This window comes from Salarias fasciatus, chromosome 19 (assembly GCF_902148845.1).
Source record: "Salarias fasciatus chromosome 19, fSalaFa1.1, whole genome shotgun sequence".
Classification (NCBI taxonomy): Eukaryota; Metazoa; Chordata; class Actinopteri; order Blenniiformes; family Blenniidae; genus Salarias; species Salarias fasciatus.
Genome location: NC_043763.1, coordinates 20,862,460 through 20,885,953, shown reverse-complemented (window position 1 = coordinate 20,885,953; position 23,494 = coordinate 20,862,460). Strand labels below are relative to the sequence as shown.

The following is a 23,494-nucleotide window of genomic DNA, read 5'->3' as shown; positions in this document are numbered from 1 at the left end:
AGTGTCAGCAGTCTAAAAGAAACACTTGCTAGAAACCACTTTTACAAGACACAAAAGATTTAAAAACTGCAATCTTACTGCCTATCTCCCTGTAAAATGATGAAATCTATTCTGTCTGTGTTTAACAAATCCATTACTTCAGCCGTGTAACCGAAATCCAGTCCAAAACACTTCTTGAAACTGAAGCAAGGAAGACAAAGGTCTTAAACTGCAGGTGGGGGTCTGAGGGTTTCAGGACGCTGCTGCGGCACTTCGTGGTGCGGGTTATTTACATTTCGGAGGTAGATGAGACTCAGGATCTCAGCATGCATCACCTGATACATCACGGTTTGCAGGTCTGAACTCTTGACCACTAAAACAACGGCACTGTCTCATTGGCGAGACTTTTCCGACTCGATAATGAAGAATGGAGTGGCTCTGGTTGATGAATGGATCAGACTCCATCTGCCTGCTCCATCTACACACACCATTTACTTAGCAATAATTTATGAAATTTCCAAACTTCCAGGATCAAACAAACTCGTAGATCAAAGCTGTCACAGGTGATGCGGCTCCCATGCTCTCTGAGGGGAGGCTCCGAAAACCAGAAAATGAGAGGACGAGCACGCGCAGGCAAAACGCGCACGTCCAAACACACTCTTACTCACAGCGCAAATGTCAGGGAGCTGGAGGCCGGTAAAACTAACCTCCAGCGAAGACGTCTGACCGGTCGCACAGAAATACAGGAAGGCTAATCCTTTAGCCGAGTAGGCCTGTGTTTATATGCTTTGAACACGTCGGTATTAGCTGTCGGCTTTCATCAGGATTCTGGCTTGGATGACACTCCGAGTCGGCTCGGCGAGCTTATTCTGCTCGTGTGGCGTCCTCCTCTGTGCAACCATGAGCTGGCAGAGTGAGTCATGCTGCAGAGCCAGAGTGTGACTGCACCCACTGCCACACACACACACACTCTCACAGAGACACACACACACACGTGCACAAAGTAGCACGGATCCAAACCGAACACAGCACACGGGAGATCTGGAGAGATAAATATGCATTTCCTCTCTGTCCTTTTGTGTGCGCCTCTCTCCCCTCATCTGCTGAATGAGGACATCAGTCAGGCCGGGTTGGAGTGGCGCCATTAGTCACACCGAAACACACTTGGTAGTTCTCTCTGAGGAATCACGTGGAGCAAGGCTCCCCATGCTTTTTACTACACCTACTGTATTACTATTAAGAAGGATCCACAAAAAAAAGCACGTTCGAGGTTATTTTCAGCAGACTTTGAGCTTTTATGGCGTTTGCAGCAGATCTAGAAAGTTAAATGCATTGAAAATAAAGTTAAGTCTCGAGTCAAAAATAAAAGTTGGCACGAGAACGAAACAGGAGGAAAATCAGATTGGTGTGGAATTCCAGACACTCAGTGCTGCATGTTACTGTTTACAATGAAAACGCATCGATGTTGCATTTTCGTTTCAGAACAGTTTCGCGCTTACGCGGCAACGTTTTGAAAATGATCTCCGATCACATGGAAACAGCAGAAGAGTTCATGAGGTGCTGTTGGTTACTTCTGGAAACGGGCTCACACACACACACACACACACACACACACACACACACACACACACACACACACACACACACACACACACACACACACACACACACACACACACACGTGTGTGCAGAGAACAACACGCTTTTCAACCACTGAAACGGTTGAAAACAACATTAAAGCTCTGTTTACGCCGGCACGTTACGCTGCGCACAGATATTTTGAAAAGTTTAACTACATCAACAGTTTGGAAAATCTTCCTTATTATTATTTTTTTTTTTCCAATAGGCAGTGGTGGACGGGTGAGTAGCGCTGTTGTCCTTCAGTTCGAGGGCCCGGGTTCAACTCTGTGTGTTGGAAATCATCTGGCTTATTGAACCCCTGTTGGAGAGAACACTGAATTTCAAGCAGCAGAGAGGAAGCCGCTCCGTAGCAGCTCCAGCTGACCCCTGGACTCGCGGTGAAAAAGCCCATTTCTTTTCATGGATGATAAGTATCACATTATGTGGACTTTTCTGCTCTTTGCCGCTGTCTCCACACTGTGATGTGCTAATTTGCTGTAAGAGGCGCGAGGCACGCTGCTGTCGTGGCTTCTAAATATTCATGAAGGAAGATCTAGAGCTCTTCCAGACATTCTTCATGCAGTTTTGAATTACATGCTAACATGTAGCCTGCAGTCACATGCATCCGGCTTTAGTAGAGAAGGTTGAGATTCCACCGTGCACTGCAGCTGGCTGCATGTGAGGCAGAACGGCCTCGTTCACGAACAGCGACGACTGTATTTTAAATACTGAATATTGAATCCTGCAGCCCAGTCAAGTAGGGAACCTAAAAATGTCCAAAATGTGCGTTTAAAGGACTTGCTGAGCAAAGCAGGCACGTTTTCATGAGGAGGAGGCTCGACGTCCACCGACTCTGCCAGCTGATATTTTGTTTCATTGTGTTTGCTGAGCGATTATTGCAAGACTGAGCTTGCCAGTCATTTCGAAACGGAGTTTGTTCTTCTTTCAGAAGTTGGCAACATCCATATTCACTTCCATCTTAATCTGATGGTGGAGCGTCGGGAGGTTTCCACACGCAGCATCCTCCCGTGTTCGGAGTGCCTGAGTGTGTGCTCTGAGCCGGGTGAAGCCCTCTCCTGCCTCCGTCTATCGCTCCCTCACACAACGCCGCTGCTTTCTCTCTCTTTCTTTCCTTGTCATTCCTTGACATCGCTGCTGTAGGCCCGTGTGCACTCTCTCTCTCTCTCTCTCCTTCTCTCTCTCTTTCTTTTGCCTCCTGCTCCGGGGAGCCACCCACTCCAATCAGCATACGGCGTATGATCCTCTTACACGCACTCACCTGCACCGTATAGTGCGGTTGACTGCAAGCTGAAAGTACCATTGTGCGTGTGTGCGTACGTGCGTGCGCATGTGTGTGTGTGTGTACACCAAGTCCAGAAGGCCCTTGAAATATGCACAGCAGTCCCATGCATAATACATGGGCACAGCAGGAGAAAAGAACTTGTGAGCCGAGTGGATCTCCACCTCTCCATCTCTTCACTCCACCCCTCCCGTCCTCCTCTCCTCTTTCCGCTCTCTCCATCACTCTGTCTGCCGCCGCCGCCGCCGCCGCCGCCACTGCTGTGCATATGTTTTAAATAACAACCGTCTCTCAGGGTCATTTGTGGGTCACAAATTATGACGGAGGGAATGCACAGGGGCCGGACGGATAGATGGAGGGAGGGATGGATGGATGGATGGATGGATGGATGGAGGCAGGGGAGGGAATGAGGTGAGGCCGCGCGGCGAAAGACACGCATTTTTATGCTCGGCGGACGGAGAAATGTAATACGAAGAGAAAGGAGGCGAATGATTCAGTGTCTTCAGTCAGCTGGGACCGAACCGCCCGGCAGTTTGAGCAGAATCATTGACTTTGCCGGCTGACAGTCAAAAGGTCAGCCGAGCTGCAGACACGGCGGGACGCTGAGCCGCGATAACCTATCAGCGGCGCTGTCGTTTACCTCGGGAGGGTCGGGCACTGCTCCGAGACGCCGCCCGCGTGCCGCGAGCGCCGCGTTGGAGTCGTTCCACTTGTTAAGCCGGGCCGACACGGGGACCGAAATGCAGCGAGCGGAACCAGCCTCACAGAGGCGTGTTTACCATCCAAACACCTGCTGATGACTTCAAAAATAACCTACATGTTCAAAGCCACGGCTTTGTTCGATTTGGGTGGGGCAGATTCATATTTACTCGAATTGTAACTAGCAAACCCCTTTTGTAATTCACAAGAAACATGAGTTAATCCATGCGTTTTAAATGATGTAAGATGATGCGCAGTCACTCGACACTAGTTGGAGCTAGAGAGCCATCAGAACCCTCTCCAATGCTCAGGCAGACTGCAGGTTGGAAACAGTGAGAGGTAGTTTATACACTTGTCAGAAAGAACTGGCCAATAATCACTCTGCTGGAGCAATACGCAACAAAACTCAACTACAGGAGAAGATTTTTTTGGTTTTTTCACTGTTTTTTTTACACCAGAAGGTATCATGAAAATTGGCTTTATGTTGAGATTGTAGTCAATTTTGGTTGTAATTGTTTGGTTTTGTGAAAACACAGACATCCTCATAACATCTACTTTGTGCTGCGAGTTAAAAAAGTAAGGTTACTCCTGCACTAGGTTACCAGTTCAGCCGCTGAACGAAAACATGTTTAACACATCTGGTTCAGAGCATGTCCTTTTTTTTAAGCTTGTCAACCATTATTAATTCAATTTTCATTTAGCTGACAGAGAAAATAGTTACCGGGAACACATATGTGCAGACATATGGAACCCTGCTTTATCAAATTTATTTTTGACTCCCCTAACACACCTTTCCGATCTTCAAAAAAATTCAGATTTTTGTCTCCCCAAAAGCTGGTCAGATCTGAATTAATGGACGGATGCATTGACAGAACATGAGTTTATAATGTTAATATAGAGGATGGCAAGCCTGCACATCAGCATCACGCTGTGTTTTTCAACATATTTTTTCAGATGTGTGAATATTTCCAAGGGTGGACTCTTGCTGTCACTGGTGTGGAACATGTAATCATTACTAAAGCTGTAAAGTTGCGAAGGCCTTAAAAGCCTACAACAACCGCTGTATTGCTGTAATAGATCACTATTTACTCATGCAATTTCATGTGAATTTCAACAAGTAGTTTGCCTTAAAGAGGGCCAATTATGGACCACTTCCATGTTCTTCACACTGTGGATATCCACCTAAAAAGCTTTTTATGATTCACACTTCACGTACTGGGTATTCATGATTTCATTCATCTTCTGTACCCACTGTTTGAGTCGATCCCAGCTGAAAATGGACGGAAGCTTGAGAAAGGAATCCAGAACGAAACTGGTGGTTTTCTGGCTGTTAGTTGACATCTACACCACAATTCAGCCATTGACGTAGATTCTCTGTTCCCGCTCTGTCGGAATCATAGCGTTTCAGGGTATTTCACTTCATCGCTCCTCTTCCTGAAAGATCACTTTACTGTGACTGGTCAACTTCAGTGAAACCTTTCATCTCAATGGAGTCAAACATGGTGACGTGCAGCATAGATTAAGTGTAATTTAACACCAGTTTCAGCATCAGTGATGATGGAAATGTGAAATTAAACTTGAACAAGCCAAAAAGATGCCACACTGATGGCTGGTTTGACTGAAATTCAAGTCTCCTGCGGGCCGGTTTTGGCCCACGGGCCTCATGTTTGACATCCCTTCTCTAAAACCAATCAGTGAACAATGACAACCGTCCACAGAAGTCTGACGAGTGACTTACGATCAGCTGTTTGAGGCCGGTGAAGGACTGCTCCACTGAGTTGGCGGTGAGGACCTGACGCTTCGTGGCCGCTTGCTCGCCCAGGAATCGAACCATGAGGTCTTTCACGGCGTCGCCCTGCACGAAAACACACGCTCAGAAAGTCAGCATCGCCCAGAAGGACACAACAGAACTCTGTGGTGACAAAACGCTGGAAGGACCAGCGTGTAAACTACAGGATGTCAGAAGATCAGATCAGATCGTGTTTCTCTAAATTAAATAAACATGACTACGGGGGTTAAAATCGGAGTTGCGGGCATCCCCGTCTTTGGATGGAATCACAATCAATAAAAACAATATCTCCTCCTCGGGGAAGCCAAGCAAAGAAACGGCAGGGCTCAGAAAATGCAGTCTTTAATCCAGCTTTAAAGTAGATCTAATTTGTTTGCTGAAAACTGGCTCTGAGAGGAAAAGATGACGGGAAAAAAAATCCTTGATTTCTATTCATTTATTCAAGAAGGCATTCAAACACATTCTGAGGGGATAATGAACACAATCTGAGGCGGGAGGTGGACGCACACCAAAAGATTCAACTGAATAAATAAGTAAATTGATGTTTCATCAGGGTTGTCATTACGGGTAAATGCTGCTGTTCAGGGAGCTCAGGGGATGTTTTGGAGAAAAGAAGAACATAACAGGGTGACCCAGGCTGAGGCGGACGCGTGTGTGTGTGTGTGTGTGTGTGTGTGTGTGTGTGTGTGTGTGTGTGTGTGTGTGTGTGTGTGTGTGTGTGTGTGTGTGTGTGTGTGTGTGTGCCAACGTCTTCAAAACTGTGTGAGCTGCTCCAGAGCAGGAGAAAGCTGTGACAGAAGAAAGAGTCTCTCGGTGAAAGACAAAAGTGCAAAGCAGGGCGTGATCAAGGTGAATTCAATAATTCTTGACATGACAGATCAGAAAACCTGAGCACAAATAATAATCACCAGAGGTTCAACACACTGAACAGACCAACCCCACTAAACTTCTCCTCAGTCTTTGAGCTGCTCCGTTTGGTTCATCTCACCATGTCCCCATTCAACTTATCAATTAAGAATAATAAATAAGTGCTTTCATAATCATTCAGTCGAGTCTTTTGTGGCAAAAATGTTCAATTTCAGCAGTTTGAATGAGATTTCTTTTTCCGATTGAGTTATTTTCAAAGCAAGTTAACTGGGAATGAAACCAGTTGTTTAATGGGTATAACAGGATCTGGGCAACACTGATCTTCACTTGAGGCTGATATTATAGAATAGGTGTGTAGGACACAAATCTTACACTGAAACATGTCATGACCAATCATCGATTAAGAAACATATTCTCCTAGTTCACATCTGACAGTTGTGTTAAGTTTTAAAAAACCAAACAGGAGCCAACTCATTCGAGCCACACTCAATACCTTAATCAACTGACGCCATCGACTGCTGCTGCGGCTCACGCTGCACTGAACAGTGAAGATGCACCTCTTAAGAGGCTGTGAGTCATTTGCAAAAAGAATGTGAAGCAGTGAGGAAGCGATGGAGCTGGTCTCCACCTGATGTTCAGAACTCTCAGTACATTTAAATACAAGGTTTTTCAAGTACTTCAGAATGTTATTATTTTCATTTCAACTTGGAAAAGTTGACAATATGGGGATGATTAACTGTAACACAAGCTTGTGAAATCATATCTCATCCCATTCATGAACTGAACTTCATGTACGAGCTACTGAAACAGAGACACGGCGAACCTCTGTGAGGCTAAAAACACCTCAATCAACTACACTGATCAGTCAGTAAACATGTCAGCGTGACTGCACATGTTGTATATAGCAACCTCACTCTGAGGCAAATAAAGTAAACCTTGGTGTTAGAGCTGCTCTGAAGGTTTTCAGAAGACACACACAATAAAATAAGCATGTGACAGTTTCAGTGTTTGTCCTACCTGCAGGTTGTCAAATTTGAGCCCAGGCATGGTGAGTCTGCTGCTCTCAACAAAGGCTGGGCTGTACTGCTGGGTGGCCACGGATATTAACACCTTCCTGGTCTCTTCGCAGGGTAGCCAGGCATCATGGCGCCTGTCCACCTCGCTCAGGCTCAGCGCCGTTGCAAAGGGATCGTCACTGCCGGAAAACACGGCCTGGAGCTGGTTGAAGGGCTGCGGCTGTGCTGATGGAGCCGAGGCGGGGGTTTGACTTGGAGCTGAGACCGTTTGGGGCGTGGGGGGGTGGGACTTGGGGGCTGACTCGGCTGGAGCGGGGGTGAACACCGAGCTGGGGGTGGGCATGCTGGAGTCCAGGGGCCCTCCCGGGGTAGACATGGAGGAGGAGGTGGAGGAGCGCTGGCGATCGGGCGTGGGGCTCAGGGGCATGGGGCTGCTGCCAGGAGGGATTTCTGCATTGGGGTTGGAAACGGAGATGAAGGACGAGGGAGCAGTGAAGGAATCAAAGAAGTCGGAGGCTGGGTTGGCCTGTCCATTGTCAGTGAAGAACTTGCTGAGGCTGGGGCTGGGTTGACATACAAGGGGCACTGTCATCTTGCTGGGGGTCACGGCCTCGTCGCTCACCCCGGCGCTCCCCATACTGAAGCTGGGAGACTTGATGAGGGTGGGCTGGAAGCCATCGGGCACCAGAGACTTGGGCTGGGAGCCCTGGCTGAATATGGTGCACACTGGCACGGGCTCCTCTTTGGGGCTAATCTCTTTGGCTGACTGCAGGCCTGCTTCCTGACCTTTACTTTCAGTCAGGCTCTCAGCATCACCTTGAGGTGAAATACAAGCTGTGACTTGCTCTTCTGTGTCTGTCTGTTCTTTTGCATCCTCTGATTTCTCCTCTGAAGCTTCGTCTTCTTCGTCCATCACTGAAACTTTAATCTCACTTGTATTCTGTCCAATTTGCTCCTCTTTGCTTTCCAGAACCTCTCCAGTACTCTCCTCTTCCCCTGCTTCCAGAAAGGACTCCATAGGGACGACATCATCTTCTTCACTGTTATTGGGTGAGTCTGAGATCATAACACTCTCCATCATCTGATCGTTGAGCTTGTCTAGCAGGCTCTCTGAGGGCGTGGCGCTACTGTCCTCATGGGGAGTGGCAAATTCCCCGCCTAGGTCGATGCTGTCCTCCTGGGCCAGGATGTTTTCTCTGGAAGGGGTCTGGGTGGTGGCGGTTGACTCAGGAACGTCCGAGGCTGAGGCATCAGTGTTGACATCCTCTACTGTGATATCCAAGGTGACTGGTCGCTGGGCGTGAGCCTCCCCCAAATCCATCTTCTCGCTCTTGACAGTTAAAACACAGCAAGACACAATGTTATATCAACAGTTAATTCCCAATGACATGGATGTAAAATAAAGATGCTTTTTCAAGGCAAGAAAGCCCTGTTTTTAGCAGCTGATGGAGGGTAAATTGAACCGTACAACAAGAGAAACAAAGCACAAAATAAAACTTGTCGTGTGATTCTTAAATCTCCAGATGATGCCTTTAATTTAAGAATCAAATTTCATGTTGTGAACAAGGACAGAATTCACACAGATTTTTGTAAATCCACAGTCTTATCATTTTCATAATCCAGATATGTTTGTTAAAGTGTCAGTAGTGACAGGTGGATTCAGTCTCAACCAATCTTTGACCATAACCCTCGGTTGTCCTGTTTGTTACTATTCACTACTATATGATGCCAAAAATACAAGGAGCTCTAAGCAGACATTTCACAGACTGTCAAACAGGCCTTAAAAAGCATCCAAATGAATGAAAATAATTTACACCACAGATATGTTCAGAACTGACTGTAACAGGAACATTTTGAGATTGATGCTAAATTAAATGCCCATAAGGACTCATCTTAAGACCACCAGGCAATCCGTATTACAGTCAACTGACCAGAGTAGAAGGCAGGAAAGAAACAGATCTACGACTACCAAATGACACTGAAATCAAAGTGCAGCGCACGCACACGCACGCACGCACGCACACACACACACACACACACACACGCACACACGCACACACGCACGCACGCACGCACACACACTGCTCTTCTGATGCTCTGATTACTCCCGACTGTCCTATTTGTATATAAACACTTCATTACATAATTTTGCAGTACTTTTAGTTTACATTTTGCACATAGTTCTGGTGCAGTTTCTTGTACATAATCTTTCATATGCAATTTTGTATTGTTGGCATTCTCTGTGGACACCAAAGAAAGATGTTCACTGCGCAGGAAACATGTTTTCTGATGTATAGATAACAATAAAACTGAAATAGGTTTTAATTTTATAGTTAACATGTTAACACGAATTATGCTTTGATTACAGAAATGATCACATTATCAAGCCTGCAAGCGTCCTTCTGTCCCTTAGCTCACAATCAATCCTGCTTACTTGGCCTGTTTAGCTCAAATGACATTTTTAAGATCCGTCTTTTCATCCCGACATACATCCACACAGTTATTGATGATTTTACGCTCGATCCCTCTACGTGAACCTACTACTTCCACACTAAGGGGCATCCGTCGTTATAATTTCCTGTTTTTAAACGGTCTTCTGGTCAGCTCCGATCGATTCCTTAACTGAATAAGACATCTGTTCCTGTTTTATTCATACTCTAAGAGCTTGCCATCACAAATCCAATTAATCAGACCCCAGAGTTTCTGTTTTGATGACACCAATCCTGCTAATGCTAGTTAGCTATTGCTATCGTAGCGAAGCATCTACTTGCCACTGTCACCTCCCAATAACGCATATCCATGCTTTGGAAACTACACTCTTCAGGTAGTGCCAACACATCGTAATTAAAATTCAATAACTGAAAGATTGAGACATTGTTTTCTCACCTGACCGCCGAATGACAGCAACCGCCGTACTGCGCATGCGCCAAACAAATCCAGCCCTTGGTACGGTGTCCAGCGGGGGACAAACGTCACGCGGCCATTCATTTTCCTATTCTCGATATCGTATACGCACTTTTAGAAGCGTATGATTCGTTCAGTGGGGATGCATACGTATGAAAGGGCTACGTTGATTTCGTATGGTTTTCGACAACGCGGAAGTGCAGTCACTTGTGTTTTGGTTTAACGCAGACCGGAGCCCATTTACTGTGTTTTTCATGCTTTTTCCACAATAAAATTCTTTTAAGGGATACGAAAACGCTGGTGATATATTGAAAAATGGAGGACGACGCTCCAGTTATTTATGGTCTTGAATTCCAGGTACGTCGCAATGCCATATCGTCATAGTACTTGTCGGACAACTTCTATTCTATTCTAATATTCTATTATGTTCTATTCTATTCTAATATGTTCGTGTGTTGTTACACTCTGCAGGCTCGTGCACTGACTGCTCAGACAGCTGAGACTGATGCTATTCGGTTCCTCGTGGGAACACAGTCACTGAAATTTGACAACCAGGTAAGAAGATCCTCCTCCTCCTCATCCTCCTCCTCATCATCATCACATGTGCTAATATTTTAGAACAGACTCTTGGGGTTCTACCCACCGTGTCAGTGGAGAACACTCACCACTACGGGCTGCTTTAGGAAGTGTTGTTTTTCAACTTCACTGTGGTTAAAAATTAATAAATAGACATGCACGTTGATGCTCTGATTTTTTTACTCTGAAAACAAACGTTTTTAGAATTGAAGTTATTGTAAGTGGAGGTGAGATTAGACATAATGACAGTGTGCTTCTGCTGCTTCTTTCTACGGCAACTTGTTTTACAGTGGCACAGTGTGGTAAGCACTGTGTGGAGTTTGCATGTGCTTGTGCAGTATTTGTGTAAAGGTGTACTTTTCTTGGTAATAATTAATAAGTACAATGCTTGAAACCATGTAAATACTTACGCTGTATGGTAATAAGCCCTTATCAGATCATCTAAATAAGATTATAGTGTTTTAGATGTCAGTCCATAAATCAATGTTTTTTTGTCAGTTTCAGCATCCAAATGAGAAGGAACATACATTTATATCCCTACATTTCAGAAAATGTATTCATAATCTGCCACTGTAAATTAGACCTTCAGTGTGAATGTGAGTGCATTTGATGGTTGGAGGAATCAATATGGTGAAAACGGACAACAATGAGCCGAAAACAACAAAAGCAAAACAAAGTTGGTCCCTCCAGCAGACAACAACACTGAAAGCAAACAAAACTTCAGAAGGCTTGCACATATTAGTCCCTATATGAGTATTTCACATTGTTGCTCACAGAAAGTATGTTTGCCTGTGAGATGGATGAAGCTTCCATTCTGAGTCAGCCTGTTTTGTCTCTCTTCTGGCTAGCTGTGGAGCCTAAACCAACAGATTAAAGTCTGGTTGGTGCTTCTGAAACCTCACTGTTTATGTCAAGTCAGGCTACTTAGTCTGAGTATGTGTCTCGCTGCTCTGCAGAAAATCAGCTTCAACCTTTCAGAGCCTCACTCCCTGCTTAGCTTTATATCCTGGAGACAAAATGATGCTGTTACAGGATCTTCCTCATTTCAGCTCATTACTTCGGGGGTTACCACATTACGTCTTGTGATCTGGCACAAGTTTTATGCCATAGTCCCTTCTAGATATAACCTCAGCAGATAGAGGTGATACCAGGAGTGTCAAACAGGTTTTAGTTTAGGGGACAAATGCAGTCCAGAGTCATCTTGAGATACACAGCATATGCGGTGAAAATGTCTAAATTGTCTCAAAACCAAACAATTAACTTCTCCTATAGTTGTATGATGGTTGTTTTTACAAACTCACCCTGACAGCGTGGCTTTGAGACTAGTTTGATGACATTTCATTGCAGCATCACTGATATCTCAGCCCAGATTTCAGCATTATGTTTTTTTTTTTTTTTTTAATGTTTTATTTTATATTGTCAAAATTTGCCTGTTTTTTTGGCGGGCTGGATTGGAGTCTCTTGCAAGCAGATTTTGACCCATGAGCCTTATGTTTGACAACCCCTGAGTTTGGGGCCTTGCTCAGGGGACCACGGTTGTGACCCGTCATCTGTGGGATTCAGAAAGTGAACTTCAAGTTCCCACTCTCCCAGCTTTCATTTTTGCCTTCGGTAAATACACTTACCGGTATATACTGTTAGTCTGAATTGACGAGTGCAAAGTGATCCAACACTTTCAGTATGGAATGTTTAAAAATGGTTATGTTGGAACATTACCATAAAGAATTGACATCTACACATTGCTTTTTCTGAGTCTTCAACACAAAATCCTCACATATGAAAAGTTGAAGCCAGAAAAATTTGGCATTTGTCACTGTAATAACTTATAATCTATTTACAAGACTGAGGTGTTGCTGAAATGTTTGCAAATTATTTTATTTCAGTTTATTTTTGTCTGAAAACTGTCCACAGCATATGTATATATATGTGTATATATATATATATATATATATATATATATATATATATATATATATATATATATATATATATATATATATATATATATATTCTTATTGATTATTAATGTGTCAGCTGATAACTGATATCTGCTACTTCAGCAGAACTCCGTTTTTTTAAGCCACCATTCATTCTGAAAGTGAGACAGATCTGTTGCATGTTGTGTCTTCATCTGTGCTTTCTCTGAAAAAGGTCTGATTGTTAGTGAGGGTTTTCTCCTGCCATCGCATTTTTGTGTGTGTGTGTGAGTGTGTGTATGAAGCAGAAAGAGTGTGTGCGTTCACATGCATGCATGCACATCTTGCAGAGGTCATTACAGAGACAGATGACAGAAACAGTTGGCTCTAAACGGGGGGAGAAATAATTAGCTCTCTGAGAGCGAGCGAGGAAGGATGAGAGAGGGAGATGGAGAGAGAGAGGGAGGGATGGAGAGAGAGAGAGAGATTTGTGCCTTGAAAAAGCGAGCCTATTTTCTGGCAGAGTTCAGTGTGAAAACAGTCTGGCACTGAACGCAGACATAGTTCAATCCAAGTCTTGTGTAGCGAGGCTAATGCAGAGCTTGTTGGGAATGGTGACAATGCATCCCAGTCGATCTGTGTGATTTCTTATTACACACTGTCAGTAGCTTAATATACTCCTCCTAACACTCTCCTCCACTCTGGCATGAGCCGCAATGCAAGAACACCAAAGAGGTGAATTCTTCATACCAGCGGAAATCTAATCTTAGTACAGTTATTAGATTTAGTGGCGGTGAAGCTTCTTATTGCTCATTTATTCAGTGGTGATTCTACTTAAAATGCCACTGCCAACTGTGGGATTTTACAACCTTTCGAATAAAAGTTGAACGAGACAATAATGAGAGGAGAATAAGGGCAGATGTGGCAATCCCAGGTCCGTCGAGCCGTCCGCCTCCTCAGTCCGATTTGGACTCGTCGTGTGTTCACACTCGCCACCAGGTTTACTTGGGATAAAACCGGAAAAAACTCATTTTGCTGCGATTGCTGTGTTAGTGCAGTCAGTTCGTTTAAGTGTGAACGCTGCCATCTGAGCCCTGATTGTGCACCAAATAACCGAAAGACGCCACAGGGATGGATGTACAGGACTTCTGCTTTGAATAAAGCTGCTAACTCGGCATTAGATTTGTTTCATGGCCGCTCAGTGCAGTCGTGTTTAAAACTCGTTTTATTTTATTGCCCAGCGATGTGAATGGGAGTGTGTGTGAGACCTTGTTGAGGCAGTGTTTCAAGTGAAAACGTATCATTTTTGTGTTACTCGCTTCACAAAAGTTTCGCATTGAAATAGCAACATTTGGAGAAATTCGTATGGACAGTTGATGAAGCTGCCATTCCCGGTGACTCTCAAAACTCTGGAAAAGGCCTCGAAGCCATCGTGTCAGTGAATAAATGACGCTTGTAGACTCAGAGTCATCAACTGATTTAAGATTGTTCTCTCTAAAAATTGGTGTTTAGTTAGAAGGAATTTTGGGGAAAATTAGAACTTGTATTTAGTTTTTTCAGAACACTCTATGTAGATGAAAATTTACAGAAAGAAAACCCAAATGGCCCATTTTCTGCTCTTAATGTCAAAAGGCATTTTAAAGCTGTAGAAACCAATTGGAATCTTTCCTCATCCTCAAGTCAGGTTCTTTGAGATGAGCCGGCTTGAATTATGGGTTTTTTCTGTACATTTGATGTTATTCATGAAGCTCATTGAGTTTTCCTTTTCTGAATAAGTTCACCGGTGAACCCTGGTTAGCTCGGCTCGTGTGGGCTTGTATGAAAAATGTTTTTCCGATCGGCATTTTAGCCTCTGATAGCTCCGGCTGTATCCATAATCCTGCCGGCCTCTCCACCTCCCATTAAGCATAATGCAGGGTGGAAATGTCTCTCTTAACTCGCCGAGCACCTCTCAAATCCCTCAGAGACCAATAGCTGGAATGACAGATCGGAGGGTGCGCCGGCATGGCATTTAAGGCTGCTAACGAGATAAAGCGGCCGAGCTTGGCACCTCTCACCCGCTCGCTACTCCTCCGCCCCGCTTACTGTCATCTGCACGGCTAAAGAGCTTTAGTGGAGAAGCCCGTGAAGTGGGGGCCACAAGCCAGCTTGGCTTTATCCCTCCCCTCGCCCCGCTCTCACCGGTCTCCCTCTTCTTCTCCTCCTCCTCCTCCTCCTCCCTGCCTGGATTCCTCCCACCGTCGGCACGTAATTAAAAGCACTGGGCCGGGTGCCCAAGTGGATGAAGGCTATGAGTCACTCCCTGGGCTTGGAAGAATGAGGGATAAATCACCTGCGGGAGGAGGGCTGGAACTTCTCTCCCCTCTCACACCTGGGTTCATTCGGGGGGACCCTATTACTAGTCCCTCCAATTACCCTGTCCCGCCGGCCTGAATTTATTTGTACTGCTCCCCCACCGCCATAAAATTATAACTTTGCGTAATAATTTTTTGCTCGATGCAGTCCCACCCAAGGTTAATAGTCGCCGAGCTGACTTTGAGAAGGCTGAAGGATGCCGCCGCTCTGGTCCTCTTCTCCTCCCCCTCACACCTCCTCCGTTCAGACTCCTGTTCAGCCTGTAAAAGTACTACAGGCAAGGGGAGCCGAAGTGCCTAGCAGGAGTTATTGTCCAGTGCAACCCCATTAACGGTCCCCCAAGGCGCTGTAAGTGTCTTTCTTATGGGAGAAACCACCATTAATTGTCTGATCAAACCTTGAGACTCTCACTGTTTTACTGCATTGTGGGCCCTGAACTGTATTCAATCTGGGGCCCTCGTAGAATACATTTCCATGTAATGAAAACAGTTCAGTAAGGAGGAGCTTCTATTAAGTTCTTATGGATAAAACTTCAGCCTGTTTTTTTTTTTCCAACTTGTGTACTGTAAAATCTACACTATTGATTGTGTTTACAAGTGCAGTTATAACATCGACAAAGCAAAGACAGGTCAAGGAAACCCAAAGGTTACCACAAAGTATCTGCAGTTATACAGTTGTGCTTATGGTTGGGTGATTGTTGCATCTCTGATAATCAAAAAAGTATTAAGAAAATGTTTTCCTCGGATGGAAGCGCTCTATAGTTCTCATCAATACTAGTGGTATACAAGTATGTGGGCTCGTATGTGGCCTCACTGGGCCATTCATTCATTGTCCCTTTGATAAAGTTCAATATCCCTTCAGCCTCAGCTCTTTTCAATGTGCTCTCTTTTCCCCGTCACTCTCGGGAGGGAAACCACAGTGACGTTGCACGTATAGAAACTAGTCAAAGTTAGAGCTGCAGCCTGGAAAATAACCATATAAGCACCCGTGATATACTGGGAGGACTGTGGATTGCAGAGACTAACAAACAACTAGAAATAAAAGATTTTTGAAACTGCTCTTTCACACACTTCGGTTGAAGCAGTCCTTTATTGAAGGAGCTCTCGAGTACCCTCAGTGTCGTGCAAGCTTGAGCATCGTTCCCCCAAAGCTTGAGCTACCGTCCTCCTCCTCCTCCTCCTCCTCCTCCTCCTCGCTCCTTCCGGCTCCACCTCAGGCTCAGGGTAAACGTTTGTTCAACAATCCTGCGCAGCCGGACTTCAGGGGTGCTGGGACTCTGGGCGGCTGGGTCTTGTCTCTGGAGCAGAACACTCTGGAGCTGGAAGGCTGAGTGTGAGGGAGGGGTTGAGAGAGTTGAGCCGGCGAGGGGCGTAGAGGTGAGTCGATGTGCCAGCATCGCACATTCGCTGCAGATCTGTCTGCTGAACATCAGCGATCTGGATCTCTTCTTCTTCTACATTTCAGACGTGTTTCTTTTGGACTGAAATCTTGAATCCACTGAACTAATCATCATGTTTGCAACAGTTTCCCTATATTTACTACGAATCAACAGTTCTCGGGTCTAATTTTTTGTTAAATCTGTGAGTCTACAGAGTGAAACTTGATGATACTTTAATACGACGTACCTCTCACACATACAACCAATTAAAAGTGTTGCATTATGTGGTTCTGTTAAAGATTCACAGCCACCATATTGAGCAGGAAGTATTGCCATCGTGCTTTCTCTCCACTCACGACTATGCCGACTACCACCACACACAATTTGCAGATCAAAACAACAGATTTGAAGTTAGGGTACCATTAGCTAAAGCTAAATTGTCGTGCGCTGACAAAGGTTTGATTACTACAAATGTCTTTTAAAGAAAGTGCACAATTAAAGGCCTTGTACAGAAAAGCTCTCTTGGATAATGCGGTCCTATCCCCAGCCCCTTTTAGCGGGGCCATTTGTCTAAAAAAGAAAAACAAATGAGCTGTTATCATTTTCCTCTCTGCCTTTTTTTCCCCCTGACTTCTCCAACATGTCGTTTGCATAACTCCCACGAATCCAACATGACTTCTAAAAGTGTCTTAATCGCCACTTTAAAGGCTAAATCAAGATGAAAATCTCCAGCTGTATGAAGTTGACGTGGAGAGTAAAAAAAGAACTAAAGCGACTCCTGCCTTGAAATTACGTTGACTGTCATTTTCGGGAGGTAAAAAAAAAAAGAAAAGAAGAGAGGAGCGTTCTCGGTTTCAGGGGGGAAATCGGAGGAGCGAGCAGAGCTTTGAACTGCGGCTTGTACGAGTGGAGGGAGGTGCACGGAGTGCGCTTCTCAGCCTCATCCTCAAACCGTCTCTGCTTCTCTTTCAGATCCACATCATTGACTTTGATGATGAGAATAACATCATTAATAAGAATGTCCTTCTGCACCAAGCTGGGGAGATATGGCACATTGGCGCCAGTCCTGCAGATAAGGCTGTGCTTACCACCTGCTATAACAAAAGTGAGTCCCACTGTTTCCTTCTGTCTTTGGCTCCATTCATTGCCTCTTTATGTTTCTCCTTTTTTTGTTCTTTTGTTTTATTGTGTTTCTGTTTTTCTTTTTTCTTCTTTTTTCATGTCCTTTATCGTCTTCTTTTGTTAAACCCAGGATTTCCGCAGAATGCTACAGTGAAAAAAGGAAAAATGCTAATGATCTAGAGTTGGTCCAAATTGGCTTGTTTTCATCTTTTCTCGGTATCTGACACTTGAGAAATAGAGATGAATGAATTCGTGAACACGCTGAGGCCCTGGATGGACGTTCATCCACATCAAGCATTGAAAACGGAGTGTCAGGGTGGATGAATCTGAAAATATTTGTTCAACATCTCAGTTTTTATTGAAAAAATCTTTGGCTTTTTAATCCGGTATGATCAAAAGGCTTAAGTTCCACTTTGTTGTAGGTCCACAAATCTCTTCTCTTGACTGCATGTTTATATGATTTGAGTTTTGTATATTTAATAAATACAATTTAAATACTATTTATGTATTTTTATTGAGGCATTACAGTGCCACTGCTATTTAAACTACAGTTTTTTGAAGGGTTTCAGGTGGAAAGATTCCTTTTTGATAAGGTTTATGGTGTCGTTAAAACCGACACCCAAAACACAATGAAATTTTGTTTTTCACTTGAAGACGTGAAAACCCTGCCGAATTCTCTCCATTTTAATTGTTCGCTCTTCTTACTGTAGCCAAAATAATACATGTTCAGATTTTCGTCAAGGACTCCTCCACTTGTAGCTTCCAAATGAACAAAACGAGCGAGACAAGCTGCTGGCAGGATGGTCGGACTTTGAGAAGTTGGTAGTGTTTACTTCAGTGTCCCTTGGCTAGGCTTATCATTACTCACGTTCTCTTTGTGTCAGTCTCTTGGACACTTGCCATACATACAACCTACACACTGATTGCTCAAGTTTTTTTTTCTCTCCCTGATGTATTTGACTTAGACGCTGTGAAAATACAACATGGCATCGCTCCAAGTCTTCCAACAGTCGGTAAAACCATGGATGACACAGTGTCTGCATTATGAACCGATTTCTTATTGGATAAGTAATTTAATTTAAAGATTTTTGAAGAAAAACTACAGCTGTTTGTTCCTGTTTTGTTAAAATATGGAGTTGTGGAGTGAATGATTCTACATTATGTTGAGGCAGAAGCTCAAGTTCTTCCTGGAAAATCGTCCTTTTGAAAGAGCTTTTGCAGCCACACATATATTCACTGAGATACAGCTTACAGCCATGTATTTGGGGCTTTCGAATGGAGTCTGATTTTTTTTTTTTTTTAAACTAAGCTTGGTTAAAGCTAATTAAATAAAACCACAGAAGAAACAGAAGATTTTTTTTTAATACTTTGGTCCTTTGTTGCCAAGGTTAATGATTATATGGCAAAATGTTGAAGAGCAGTATCAAGCAATTCAGTATTCTTCTACTGATATGCACTTTTGGTCACCTTTTTTGTATTTTCAATAAAGAAAATGACATAAAAACATTGGGAAATATAGTTACAACTGTAAAGGATATTGAGGTCTTTGACAGACTGTCTTCGGTAATGTGAGCGTCGCATGCTGGAGGTTTTTCTGATACAATGGTGCAAGTACAATGGACTTCGTGTAAAAATCCTCTAATTGTGAATATTTTAAAATAATACTCCGAAGATTTTGGACCCACGCCCTATCCCTGTCATTTGCAAAGTGAGATAAGCTCATAAATACCTTTTTTTGTCTGTGCATCCAGCGGCTGGATCCCAGCTGTTAGCATCGTAGTTAGCTTAGCTCAACTGCAGGAGGTGAAGAGGAGACAGAGCCGGATTGACGAAAGTGGACAAAACACTCCTTCCAGTGGTCCAGGGGACGGCGTATTAGCACGTGAAGTAAATCCGAATGGTTATAAAACATTTTAAAAGACGTGTTTTCTTTTCAATCCGTTAAAATAACGTTTTGCCTACTTCTTGAATAATGCTAAAGAATGCAAAATGTTAGAATAAAAAAAAAAAATCTGTTTTTAAATCATCAACTGATTTTATATGACATTATAATATAGTAAGAAATGAAATAGAAAACCTTGGATTTAGGAAAGGCCTGGTTAAACTAACAGTCTTATTTTCTTACCTGGGTGTAGCTCATACACACACTCATGCTCCTGACAGGAAATGCTATTTTGGTTTTAATGAGCAGAAGGGTGATGCTGATATATTCGTCGTCATCATTAATTAAAGAGAAAACACGGTTGCTGCAGCTCGCCCAGTTTCTGAACATGTGACAGGATGTAATTACATATTTTTTTTAAGGTTTGGCTAAAAATAAAGCTTCACTAGTTTTTTTTTTTTTTTTTTTTAACCAGATGTGAACCTGGCAGAAGCGTTTTGTGTGTGTGTGTGTGTGTGTGTGTGTGTGTGTGTGTGTGTGTGTGTGTGTGTGTCAGAGGTTGCAGGAGCAGACAGCGCTGGAAGCTGGGACTCGGGTTAGATACTACAGGGACAGAGAGTGGCCCCCCCCCTCCACCCTCGGTCCATCTCTCACTCTGTCAGCTGCTCATGCTTGAGTTCACTGGATGACAGGCTGTCCGGACAGCCCACCCCATGCTCCTGCTGCTGCTGCAGCTGCAGCTAAAACCACGTGCATTTCCACAGTGCCTTTCAGTGGCCCTGCGTACTTGTGAGCAAGAAAGAATCTTTTGTACACGCAGATTGTTCTGCAACTTACTGCAGCTGCAAGGTTGTGTAAAACCACTGAGGAGTCTGTGGACCTGCACCACATCGGGTTTTAGTTTGACAAATAGGCCTAACGCCAGTGTTTCATAGCTCAACGCCTGCCCACACACTGTCAGTGCATACACCGAAAAAAGTGTCTCTCGCTTTCTGTTTGTGATTGGTTATACTCTCAACTCTCCAGACTTTTAGTCCATTTACTGAATCAACTCTGCGTTTACTCCACTGGTTCTATTTAGCAGCTCTGGGTTATCTGTCAGAAAAAGGAAAAAATAATTTATAGAGTGACGAATAACTCAATTTCTTTAAAGGTACAGTATGAAATGTCATTTTGTCCATATCATCAATAAAATCATCATCTCAGTGCTGGAGAGATTTCTTCTGAAAGATAAGCAGTGAGCCTCAGTGCAGTTAGTCTTGTAATAACACTTGGTACCACATGATGGTGCAGTGAGTCACTAAAGCACTGAAGTTATCTGTGACTCACTGCTGAGCTGAGTCTGAGCCAGTGATTGGTAGGAAGGTTGTGATCCTTACGAGGAGTTTTCAGATGGTGAGAGGTCCAGTTCTGGAAAACAGGTCTCAAAAGTAGTCAAAACAATCCCGTTCTTCCATCCAATTCATGTCCTTTCCAGCATAGTTGGTTGGCTTTTCGTTTTAGAAACATCGTAATAAAATCTCATTTGATATTTGGCTTTGAAAAAAAGCTTAATCGTCTTTATGATTTTACGCACACACACGCACACACACACACACACACACACACAAAACTCTAATATTCCTTTTTGCGCTTACACAACTTGACATTTTCAGATGTACTCACTTTTACCCTTTGTTAAAGAGATGATTCAATTACCATTTGGAAATCACTGGAGGGAAACACAATCACAAAACACTCCTAACAGACCCGCTGAACACTCATAAGACAAGTTGCTCGTGTTGCTAATCCGAACGAGTGGCTGACACGTCGAAATGTGTGTGTCTGTCTAACATGTGCAGAGTGACTTGAGTGTGTGTCGCCCTCCCTCCCTCCTCTGCAGCCTGCGACAGCCGCGTGGTGTCCTGCGCCGCCGTGTGGCGGATGCCCTCCGACTGGGAGACGGGAAGCCACGAGTCGCCCGACGACTCCGCCCACAACCCCCAGACCCTGGAGCTGCTGTGTCACCTGGACGACAGCGCCCACGGCAACGCCGCCTGGTAGGTGCCGCAGCTGTCAGGATCCGGTTGTGTGTGTTGGTGTACTGATGAATGATTTGCACACAGAAAGACGCTCAGATTCAGATGAGGCACAAACTCGAGCCTCCCTGAAAAAGGCTTTGATGCAACTGGGCTTCAAATCATTTCAGTTTTTATTGGATGCTTCCGAAGCATTAGCAGAAGTTAATGTAATTTGTCCAATCTCTAAATAGCCATTAGCCTTTTCTTTATTTCCAGCCATGTGGACCTCAGCATGTTAAATAAGGCCGGCACATTAACCAATTACTGGATGATGCTGTTGCCAAATTACAACAAATGAAAGCTGCATTTTTTTTTTATATTTCTTTATTCCCTAATTTAGGATTCGTTCACATGATGTTTCAAGTAAAAATGCATCGTTTAACTGTTTTCATTTCAGAACGGTTTTATGTGTACATGGCAACATTTTGAAAACAGTCCATCCAACAGTGTCGCTGGCATGCCAGGCCACCAGATGGCGCTTTTGGTTGTTTTTGTAATGAAATCATATACATATTGGCTTCATGAGCAAACTTCTCTTTTAGATTTTTTCTTGTTCACCACATTACTCTTCACACTGACAGAGCCAGTTGTGTTGTCTGTTTCTGTAAACGGTTGCACTTGGCAGAAATTTTGGTACAAAGGTGCGTCTTATGCGATTACAATATGCATGGCGTGATATAAAGTGAGCGCAGAAAGCACACGAGGGGCTGGGCACAGATGGAAACGTCGTAGGTCTTACAGAAATTGACGCTGCCCACACGCTCCCCGCCATCAGATGCTGGAATAAGGCTGCTCTCTTTCTCCATGCAAGCGGTTTTAATTTATTTTTTAAATTTTCTTCCTGGCTCAGACTATTGACTGGCCCACATCTCAGATTGTAGTCACGGCCCGCTCCTTTTGTCTTACAGTCACAGCTCCTCGCCATAACTCACCACCGCCTGTGAGAATGAAAATCAATGATCAGTCCTCCCTCTTCCTAGCCCCCCCTCCTCCTCTATTTTTTTTTTTTTTTTTTTTTTGTGTCTGCCTCATGATTGCTATCATTTTTAGAAGGCGCCAATCAGTTAGCGTGATGCATACTGTAGCGGGGGTCTGCGAGGGGGAGATAACGGCGAGGAAAGAGGGACGAAGAAAGGGGGAAAGAGGGAGAGAAGAGAGGTCGGACGAGTGCAACCTGTTGTGTGCGTCCTGCGATCACATGAGTGGGAATCGTGTTTTGTGGCAATTTCCTCTTGTACGCTGCGAGAAATATGAAAAAAGCCCCGCCTGTGATTTAGAATATGGTGCCACATCTGGCGTAGCACTCCTTAAGAAGCATGACATCGTGGCGTTTGTTGTAAAGTTTGGATTAACTGCATTATTCCCAAAGAAGTAAGAAAACGAAACGCAAGAATTTTCAGAAGTTCAAGTATCAGCTGGTCATTAAAGCTTTCAACTGTGCATTGTGATTCCGTAGCTCTTCCTTGTTTGTTGTGTTTTCTGTCAATTCTCGTCTTTCCATCAATTCCATTAATATTTCCTTTTCATCCTGTTTTATGTGATATTTAAACTTTCTATTATCTTTATTCGATGTGTTCTATTCATTGTGGAGCAACACTGCAAAAGAATTTGTCTCTGGGATTAATGAAGCTATTTTATTCTATTCTTTTCTATTCTGTTTATCCCAATAACAGAGAAACTAATCCAAATTGAGTTTTTTCTGCTTTTCTATCCACACTAAAAATTAAAAAATGTTCTTGTCTGTCTGCCAGATGGTCCATTCAAGCTCCCAGGATGACAGACTTTAACCCTTTTACCACCAGGGCGGCTGGATTTATTTCAATTTTGTGGCTGCAGAATTGTGAGAAAATGTGCAACGTGTCAGTGCTTTGGATCTTCACTGAGAGTCTTCTTTACTTAGAGCCTCAAAGTTTGCATGTATTCAAGAGTTTTAGGACAAATAGTACTTTTAGCTTAAGATCGGGGTTAGCGGTAGTCAGTTAAGGTTTGGGTGAGGGGTTTACGAACACATTAAGTCAGTGGGAAGGCCCC

At 43.9% G+C, this 23,494-nt stretch overlaps 2 protein-coding genes across 2 annotated transcripts in view; one reads left to right on the top strand and one right to left on the bottom strand.

The window, feature by feature from the left end:
• Positions 1-10,188, bottom strand: part of trappc12 (trafficking protein particle complex subunit 12) — a 35,127-nt gene extending 24,939 nt beyond the window's left edge. Inside the window, exons 1-3 of the mRNA XM_030116734.1 lie at positions 10,157-10,188; positions 7,272-8,600; positions 5,337-5,453 (exon numbers count right to left, since the gene is read on the bottom strand). Coding sequence (XP_029972594.1) covers positions 5,337-5,453; positions 7,272-8,591 — 1,437 coding nt within the window. The 5' untranslated portion in view covers positions 8,592-8,600; positions 10,157-10,188. The remainder of the gene's footprint in view (positions 1-5,336; positions 5,454-7,271; positions 8,601-10,156) is intronic.
• A 187-nt stretch (positions 10,189-10,375) lies between these two features.
• The window catches only part of eipr1 (EARP complex and GARP complex interacting protein 1), a 55,782-nt gene continuing 42,663 nt past the window's right edge, over positions 10,376-23,494 (top strand). The window contains exons 1-4 of the mRNA XM_030117650.1: positions 10,376-10,531; positions 10,646-10,729; positions 17,372-17,504; positions 21,286-21,442. Coding sequence (XP_029973510.1) covers positions 10,490-10,531; positions 10,646-10,729; positions 17,372-17,504; positions 21,286-21,442 — 416 coding nt within the window. The 5' untranslated portion in view covers positions 10,376-10,489. The remainder of the gene's footprint in view (positions 10,532-10,645; positions 10,730-17,371; positions 17,505-21,285; positions 21,443-23,494) is intronic.